General features: G+C 44.1%; 1 protein-coding gene across 1 annotated transcript in view; it reads right to left on the bottom strand.

The window, feature by feature from the left end:
• Positions 1-10,286, bottom strand: part of LOC108802861 (guanylate-binding protein 1-like) — a gene marked incomplete at its 3' end in the record, with an annotated part of 56,285 nt that overhangs the window by 33,292 nt on the left and 12,707 nt on the right. The window contains exon 5 of the mRNA XM_018574715.1: positions 1,353-1,546. Within this exon, the coding sequence (XP_018430217.1) occupies positions 1,353-1,546 (194 nt within the window). The remainder of the gene's footprint in view (positions 1-1,352; positions 1,547-10,286) is intronic.

Genomic DNA, 10,286 nt, shown 5'->3' with positions numbered 1-10,286 from the left:
GGCACGAAGGACGTCTAAAGACGCCAACCCGCATCCAGGAGACTTTCGTCCGGCCGTCTTTCAGCATTCGGCGGACGGGAAGTGGTTAAAGTCCAACTCCAGCTAACACTTTTCAAGCAGTTGCACCAACAGTTTTTTTTCTTTTGAAAAATATGTTTAAACCATATAAACAAAAGCTGAACATGGAAGGAAGCTCCTTCTTTGCTGCCCAATTAGCTGTGGCAGGGGAATTCCCCTTCCGTAACTTGATTAAGCAAGTTGGAGGGTGGCTACTATTAGCTAGTAACAACAATGTATCTTTTTTGTGTATCACTCGGCTGTAGATCCTCCAATCATCTCTGACACTGTCCTTCCTTCTGGAGGGGGGCTACGTCTGTCCCCCATGGTCCCTGTGTGTGTTGTAAAGTAGTCACCGCTCCAAGATCACTCCCGTGATGGACTACAATATTATGCTCAGTTTACTCATTTATATTGAGAGTGTAGTCCATCCCGGGAGTGAGCTTGGAGCGGTGACTACTTTACAACACACACAGGGACCATGGGGGACAGACGTAGCCCCCCTCCAGAAGGAAGGACAGTTTCAGCACCAATTCAGAGATGATTGGAGGATCTACAGCCGAGTAATACACAAATAAGCTACATTGTTGTTCATAGTCAAGGGACTTGAATTTATTGTTAAGCTTTATCTCCTGTGTTTAGTGTCACCTTAAGTCTGTAATGTGAATGTCAACCAAAAAGCAGATTCAATGGTGCTTTTGAGGTGTCAGATCTGGATTTAATTGGACATCTAGCATATACAAATACATAATCTTTCTCTTTAATTCATGTGTCAATGTGCAGTGAGTCCAGTCTTCTTTTTGCGAAACGCATTGAAGACTGGACTCACTGCACATTGACGAATGAATTAAAGAGAAAGATTATGGCTCAGAATTATGATACAGTGATACTGTTAAGAGATAACAAATTGACTAAAAATGCAAAGATTGTCTACATGTGCTTGTGGGATCCAGGGGGATGCCATGCCTTGGAATTAATTCCTAATGTTGGAATATGTTTATAGTCCGACCTTTTTCTTTTATATGTCCAAATATCATGTGTATTTTTAATAAATTATTGTTAAACTAACTAAATAATTGAGTAAGTTATTTGTATATGTGAGATGTCCAATTAAATCCGGATCTGACACCTCAAAAGCCCCATTGAATCTGCTTTTTTGTTTGTCTAATTTTTAGGGGTGTGGTGTCATGGTTTCTGTGGTGGTTCAACTGAATGGTATATAAATGTAATGTGAATGTGAAAAATGTGTTCAGCTGTCTGACGTTAGACAAATCACCCAAATACATTTGTATTACCCTCTGCTTCTGCCTCAGGACTTCTGCCATCTTCTTATTCATATTGTTTCTTTCTTGCTTAATTTTCTCTTCTGCATCTTTAATGGTCTGCCGTAGAACGGCTTGCTCTTCCCGATGCTTTTGAGCTCTGCGCTCTTCTTCCATTTTCCTCACTTGTTTTTCCATCTCCTCAATTTGTCTCCTATTATTTTCCTCTAAGAAGGGTATCAACAAGTGAAATGATCAAAAATGCATCTTAGTACAGTGTGGTGCATTCTGATTTGTTTTTTAGCTTCTCTCTCATCCTGTCATTGAAATGTTTTAATCTGATAAAGTTAAAGTGACATTAAACCCTCAGATTTTTTAACATAAAACAATACTGTAATGTGCGCCTTACTGTAATCCATGGTAGTTTCCCTTCTCTTTGCTGCTCTTCCTTTTTAAATCCGTATCTCTTCTCATGCTGGGGCAGAACTTCTGTTTTGCAGCAGACTGCCTTGTCTCAGGAATGGATACATGGTGTCTGTGTGTAGGTTCACAACCTGAGCCAGCACTACAGGAAGAGGCACTCAGCTGCAAAGGGAAGTTCTCCCCCAGCATGAGAAGACATGAGGATTTAAAAGGAAGAGCAGCAAAGAGAAGGGAAACAACCATGGATTACAGTAAGGCACACATTACAGTATTGTTTTATGTTAAAAAAAATCTGAGGGTTTAATGTCACTTTAAATCAGGTAATTCTAGGAGAGTGGAGGTGGGGGGAGATGTGTCTGTAGTACTGTGTCCTGTATGACTGCTGACACCACCCCCATCATTTTCACTGAGGTGGTCTGCATACTGTGAGTGTGTTGGTGAGGACCCAGAATAAAACAGGAGCAGTGTGTCTGTGAAATTGGGGACAATGGAGGTTGAAAAGGACACTACAAAATATAAGCAGGTTCTTATCAGAGACTGTGTCATTGAGTGTCATGGAGTCCAGGAACAGTGGAGGTGTTGCTGTGGACAGGGAGATGGGTCAGGGCTTTATTTGGCAGGGAATGTTGACGCAGCAAATGGGACATTGGAGCTGAGATTACCACTGAGCCAATTTCAGTGGTGCATAAACTGATATTTATCATGGTGCACTAAATAAATGTGAGGGATTACCCCAATTGTGATGGAGACTGTTTGCTGAGGATTAACACACATGCTTGTGACTGGCCACTGAGTGATAAGTGCACATGTGCTGGTTGTCAACAGGTGAGGGATTCATTCACATAGACTACCGAGTGCTGAGGGCTTAATATACTGTATATACCGGAGAGATAATGCATATCGGCTGAGTAATGAGCACGGGGTATGGGGAGTAAGTGGTTTTCACAAATGTTAGAGACAGGACACAGAGGGGTTAACACATCTAAGCTGTGGATTGGGTGTTAAAGGGTTAATGCTTATATGCTGGAGACAGGATACTGAGGGGTTAATGCGCACACACTGAATATTCATCTCTTAAGTATTGATGCATTTACATACGGGCACTCGTGTAAAAACTGTTGGGTCAATGTAATAGCCACTTAAAGTGACATTAAACCCTGAGATTTTTTAACATAAAACAATACTGTAATGTGCGCCTTACTGTAATCCATGGTAGTTTCCCTTCTCTTTGCTGCTCTTCCTTTTAAATATGTATCTGTTCTCATGCTGGGGGAGAACTTCCCTTTTCAGCTCAGGGCCTCTTCCTGTGCTGCTGGCTCAGGTTACAGCCTATACAAATCTATATGCAGACACAGTTAGAGACAAGGCAGTCTGCTGAAAAGGGAAGTTCTCCCCCAGCATGAGAACAGATACAGATTTAAAAAGGAAGAGCATCAAAGAGAAGGGAAACTACTATGGATTACAGTAAGGCACACATTACACTATTGTTTTATGTTAAAAAATCTGAGGGTTTAATGTCACTTTAAGTACAACTGAGCACAAAGTAATTTATATTTAAAAATGACTTCCATGAGTGGGTATGCTACCCGGTGCACGTTGTGTGCAATGTATGCGTTTCTTGAACATGGGGTGAATACTGTTGCGCTAGATGTGAGCTAGTTGCTTGTTTGGAAGCCCAGATTCTGGATCTAAATAACAAACTGGCAACTTCGAGGAGCATAACCAACATGGAAAGGAGTCTGGACTTGACGCACCAGGCTGAGGTGGAGGGTGGCCTAGATGAGGAGGGGGGTTTGGAGGAGCAGGATCCCCGGAAGGGGGATGGGTTAAGGTTAGGAGGTGGGGTAGAGGGAAGACTGCGAGAGAGGCCAGCCCTGAACTGATACACCTCAATAAATATGCAAGGTTGCATGATGTTGGGGATATTAGTACAGGGGAGGCATTGTTGGAGCACAACGCCTCCTCTATCCGCAGGGGAAGTGACTACTCCAGTAAGGAGGGGAGCAGGATGGAGGGTCAAGAGACTCAGATCCTGGTGGATCAGGCGGACTGGCGGACATCATCAGGCGGACTGACAGGTTAACCTGTCATCGGAACCGTGAGCGTCGAACAGTGTGCTGCCTGCCGGGGGCTCGTGTTCGACACATTGCGGAACGAATGGACAGGTTACTGGATGGGGTTGGGCATGACCCAGCTGTCATGCCCATCGGTACCAATGACAAAATAGGAGGTAAATGGAGTGTCCTAAAAAGAGAGTTCAGAGACCTAGGTGCTAGGATGAAGGAAACGACCTCCACTGTAGTATTCTCTGAGATACTGCCGGTGCCACGATCAACTCCAGAGAGACAGCGAGAGTTGAGGGAACTTAACAAGTGGCTCCGGAACTGGTGTCGGAAAGAGGGCTTTGGTTTCCTGGAGAACTGGGCTGACTTCGCAGTCGGTTACCGGCTCTACAGCCGAGACAGGCTGCATCTTAACGGGGAAGGTGCAGCACTTTTGGGGGGAAAATGGTTAAAAGACTGGAGGAGCTTTTAAACTAGATAATGGGGGGAGGGTATAAAAATAGATACATTTAATATAGAACAAGTAACTACTGGGTATGCATGTATGTTAAATATAATCTAACTGTGCACATACGGGATTATATTATGGCAGAGAGGTGAGGAGTCCTTGTGGCTAGAACTAGATAAGACTGATGCTAGTCGTAAACTAATTGTGGGGTTGTGTTAAAAAACCCCCAAACATAGGGGAAGAGGAGGAGTCCTCTTCCCCTATCCCAAATAGAAGTAGCTGGGAAGCAGGGCAATGTTGTTGTAATGGGTGACTTTAATTATCCGGACATCAATTGATCTAATGGAACCTCTCAAAAATGCCATCCTAGATTTAATAATTTCCAATAATGGGGACTTAGTTGCAGACATTGTGATTAGGGAGACACTGGGTAATAGTGATCACAATGTGATTACTTTTAATATTGGGTACAGAACAGAGAAGTGTGTGGGTCGGACAAGAACACTAAACTTCAGAAAGGCAAACTTTGACAAGCTGCGCCACCTAGTATGTGACACCAAATGGGGCTAATTATTTCTAACACTGAGCACTGACGAGAAGTGGGATTGTTTTAAGCATACAGTACATAAAGCTATTACCAAGTGCATACCATTGGGCAACAAAAATAAAAGATCAATAACTAAGCCGGCATGGCTAAATAAAACATTACAACAACACATCAAAGACAAAAGCGTGGCATTTAAAAAATATAAGATGGCGGGAGAAGGCCGAGGTGTTGGATACTTTTTTCTCCTCAGTATACACTCAGGAAAAAGACGGGTTTAATGGAGATAAGAATTTGAGTGGCTCATTGCAAAATATACCACAGTGGTTGACGGTAGCCCGGGTTCAACATAGACTTGAAAAACTTAATGCAAATAAAGCATTAGGACCAGATAACCTGCACCCCAAGGTACTTAAAGAACTCAGTCAGGTTATAGCGAGACCACTATGCCTCATTTTCAAGGACTCCTTAATGACTGGAAGGGTACCTAGTGACGTAGTGGAAAGCTACGGTAGTATCGATATTCAAAAAGGGTCAAGATGCCAACCTGGGAACTACAGACCAGTCAGTCTAACATCCATAGTATGCAAACTGTTAGAGGAAATGATAAAGGACTACTTAGTAGAGTTTGTTCTTGAAAATGGTATAATAAAAGATAATCAACATGGATTTAGGAAGCTTGTTCCTGCCAGACCAACCTACTAACATTCTATGAAGAGGTGAGTAGAGATCTGGATGAAGGGAGGCCGGTAGACGTGGTATATCTGGATTTTTTTAAAGCATTTGACACGGTACCACATAAACGCTTAGTATACAAGCTGAGGTCTATGGGCATAGATGACATGTTGTGTACATGGATAGGGAACTAGCTACAGGAACGTGTCCAGAGAGTATCGATAAATGGCTCTTTTTCAGGTTGGTCTAGGGCAGGGGTCAGCAACCTTAAACACTCAAAGAGCCATTCGGGCCCTTTTCCCACAGAAAAGAAAACACCTGGAGCCACAAAACCCTTTTGACATCTAAAATGAAGATAACACGTCATGTATCGTTTTTTATCTTTATGCTATGTATAGCATGTACAGTATATAGGTATATGTGGGCTGAGTAACGCACTGGACTCAGGGCTTACCTGAGACCCCGCAGGGCCCACCTGAGAGTGACCCTGCAGAAAACACCATAGATCCTGCACTGCCCATCTGAGACTCTCTATGGTGGGCTCCGCAAGGCCTCAGGTGGGCTGGTCGCCGGGGTCCCTTTCCCGGCACCTCCTCCCAACTCCTCTTACCTGCTGCTGCTGGGGCCTGGCCTCCTCCACCCCCTCCCCTGTCACCTCTGCCATGCCTCCCCTGGTACAGCTGATACTCATTTAAGAGGCCCCCCAGGCTGCCCAGACTCTTCACATGGGTACCGGTCGTACCCCCCTTATGGCGGTGTTCTATCAAAGTTTATTTCAATGTAATCCCGGCCAGTTTTTTGGCGGTGGAATGTTTGACCACCAATAGGGCAAGCATTCCAATGCTTTGTCAGCTGTTCCAGGGCAGATTGGCATCGCAAATCGTATGTGCAGGAGAACTGATCTGCCCTTGAACAGCTGTTCGGTCCTGAAATGTCACTTCTAACCGACTCTGTGAGCGCAATCTCCATGCCTCAGGGATCTGTGCTAGGCCCCATATTATTCAACCTGGTTATTAATGATATTGGGGAGGGCGTGAATAGCAATGTTTCCGTGTTTGCTGATGACACTAAAATCGGGGGGCTAATAGACACGGACTTAGACAATATAACATTACAGGAGGACCTGGATAAAACAGGGGAGGGGCAACTGTATGGCAGATTAGGTTTAAAGTCGATAAATGTAAAGTAATGCACTTTGGGGTTAAAAAACAGGCAACCGGAACACACATTAATAGGAACTCCACTAGGGAAGTCAGAAATGGAAAAAGATTTGGGGGTCATTGTAGACCACAGATTGAACAATAGCACACAATGCCAGGCTGCGGCAAACAAAGCGAGCAGATTTCTGTCTTGTATTAGAAAGGGAATGTACTGTAGAGACAAATCTATAAATTCTGCCACTTTATAGATCGCTGGTTCGGCCTCATCTGGAGTATACGGTCCAGTTTTGGTCACCAATACACAGATGGGATGTCCTGAAGCTGGGAAGAGTCCAGAGAAGGGCAACTAAGCTAATTAAGGGGTATGGGGGACCTGAGCTATGAGACAAGGTTACAAAACTTAAACATGTTCACGCTGGAAGTGAGGCGATTAAGGGAGGACACGATTTTGATGTACAAGATGTTCAATGGTGATGGCAAAATCAGCAATAAACTTTTTATGGTAAACTACCTAACAAAGACTAGAGGCCACCAACTAAAATTGGTGGAGAAAAGATTTAACCACAAGGGGCGTAGGAGCTTCTTCTCAGTCAGAGCGGTTAGGGTCTGGAACTCTCTGTCACAGGAAGTAATATCAGCTGAGATTGTTTAATCATTAAAAATGCATTTGGACAATTTCCTCAGAGACCGTAACATACAGGGGTACAGGCACCCTTAAAAAATAAGATCACACGGGGACTCGTACACATGCATACACATGCAGAATCCAAAACATATACACAATAGGTTGAACTTGATGGACCTGTGTCTTTATTCAACCTCAAATACTATGTAACTATGTAATTAACAAACGCTCTGACATAACAATTAGTAAAAGGATCACATGTAAATAGAAAAATAATAAATGGTTGAACTGTACATGAATTACAAGTATTTAGAAGAACAAATAAAAACAAGCAAAATAAGCTGATTTGCAGCTAGCGTAAAAGATCCTAATATTATATTACAGGCAGTCCCCGGGTTACGTACAAGATAGGGACTTTAGGTTTGTACTTAAGTTGAATTTGTATGTAAGTTGGAACAGGTAAATTTTTTAGGTGTAACTCCAGCCAGAACAATGTTTTTTTTTGGTTTTGGATAGCATAAGCAAGGGTTAACCCCCTGTAAAGTTTGTGTTGCTGTGTGTGCCCCTGTTCAGAAGATTTTACATCACTTTCTGTCCCTGTGACAATTGGATTTTGAAAATGTTGGGTTGTCGTGGAGCGCTGTAGCATTACATCTACCCCTGCCGTACAGTAATAGTCTCCGTTTGTAAGTAGGAGTCGGATGTAAGTCGGATGTATGTAACTCGGGGACTGCCTGTATATGTAATCAAGTTCAATAGGAGAGGAGGTAATAAGTGACAGAAAAAAAGATTAGTGAATATTTTTAGCTTGGGGTAGGTGAATGAGGACTTAACAATCATTCTGTGGTAGCTGATCACTGACAGGTTAAGGCACACGCACTACAGACTGGTGACTGAGGGGTTATTGCATTTATTCTGATTGTGTAAAACTGGATAGAGAGCTCTGTGTACTGAAGGGGCATCTCTCTGCTGGTATTCATACTGGGGAGTGATCTGTGTGTGGAGGGGCAGGATACAGGGAAAGCAACAAGAAACTTCTTCATGTAGATGCAGAGACTGCTGCTGAGCTGAGCCTTAATTTGTTGAAGCTCCAGACTTTGTGCCTGGGCTCAGTGTGCAATATCAATGTGTGTGGTGGGAGTGTGTACCTGCAGACTGAGGAGTTTCAGGAGGAGAAACTGGAGCGTGTGCTGGAGGAGGGATTTCACTGGGGGAAGCCATCAGACATTTTGGGGCCCCTTACACAGCTTTAGGTCTGGGCCCCTCCCCCACACCGCCGTTCTCATCGGGGGCAAATGCGGGCACCATTTTTTCAGTGGGGGGCCCGGGATCAGAACTCAGTGGGTCCCCCCAGCCTCGAGCCCTTGTGCAGCCACAGGGGCAGTAGGTCTGCCCTCGATGTATATACAGCCCAGCTACCTCTGGGCTCTCTCCTGCACCGCAGTCAGACTAGGATAGTGATGGCGAATGTTTTTGAACCCGAGTGTCCAAACTGCGACGCAAAATCAATTTATTTATCTCAAAGTGCCAACACTGAAAATAACTTTAGTATTGCCTTGCAGCTTAGGCGCTCGGGTTTAAAAAATGTTCAGCATCACTGCCACTGCCAAACATTTATACACTCATTAAAACACAAAAATCACGCGCTCATTAATCACTTGCTGTCCGGAGCAATTTCTTACATTTGCACGCAGATGATAAAATCTGAATTTTTGGTTAGAAAAAAAGCTTCAGACCCCCCAAACAATGATATATTTTCTGAAAGCAGAGGCACTGTAGAATAGAAACATACTAGCTGCAAGTTTTTATGTAGCACGGTATTTGCGCAAGTATTTTTAGGATAAAATTCACCAAAATGAAATTTAGTGCACAGAAACAGAATATAATGGCTAATTTTTTGGAAAAATATAAAAGATGGGGTCACACCGGGCAAATAGATACCAAACAAGTCAAGCCTTAAAACATGTCAAGCCTTAAAATTGCATGCATCTGTGAAACCGTAAAAAACTACAATAACCTGACGCTCGCAACGATATGTGTGGCACAACTTTTCTTTTTGCGCGTAGGCACATACAACACATGTTTGCGTTGTATGTGCGTGGACGTGGGGAGCGGGGGACCTTAACTGCTTGCCGTCCGCCCGTTGTGAAAAAATGGACGGACGGTAAACTCACATGGGCGGGTTGCCGTAATTAGACGGCTTTTTTTTTCTGCTCGCACGCGCCCCCTAGTGCGTGCACGGGCAGAAAAAACCTGTCCGTTCTGAGGAGCCGTTACAGGATGATAGCCGTCAATCGCTTGTATCTTGTGGCTGCGTGCCCCCCTCCCAGAATGCCGCCTCCCCTCCTGCACCTTCACCTTAAACCCCGGGATCCGCTACCCCATCTGCGGCCCGGGACCGTCTCATGGTGTAACACCGCGGAGCAGCCGTGTTCTTGGTATAACCACTTCCAGCTGAGGACGTACATTTATGTGAACCCGTGGGAAGTGATTAAAAAAAAACACCACACACACGTAATAAAACACACACACTCCTTAAAAAAAACACACACACTCTCACACAACTATTAAAGATAAAAATAATTAAAAATGTCCTCCTCTTCTGCTTACCTGTTTTGCAGGAGGGGGGCTGCATCAATGCGGTCCAGTGTTGGGGATTATCCTGGTGGTCCAGTGCAGAATCAGTGTGATCTGCATCTCAGACTAATGCAGACCATACTAATCGATCCCTGCCAATCAGCGGCGGCACCACGAGGGAGCGATCAGTATGATCTGCATCAGCAAGAGATGCAAATCATACTGATTCCCTACTGGACCACCAGGGCATGATTTTCATTTAATATATTGCTGGCTATTTGTGGCGGCCATCTTTAACCAGTTGACATCCGCGGTGTTAAACCCCCTTCCCATCCAGGCCATTTTTCAGTATTCAGCGCTGCGGTACTTTAACTGACATTTATTCCGTCATGCAGCGCTGTACTGAAATGAATTTTATACCCTTTTTTGGGGACACATAGAGCTTTCTTTTG

This window comes from Nanorana parkeri, unplaced genomic scaffold (genome assembly GCF_000935625.1).
Source record: "Nanorana parkeri isolate BGI_ZX_2015 unplaced genomic scaffold, ASM93562v1 scaffold3182, whole genome shotgun sequence".
Taxonomy (NCBI): domain Eukaryota; kingdom Metazoa; phylum Chordata; class Amphibia; order Anura; family Dicroglossidae; genus Nanorana; species Nanorana parkeri.
Note: the sequence above shows the minus strand (reverse complement) of the source record. Positions and strands in the feature narration are given on the sequence as shown.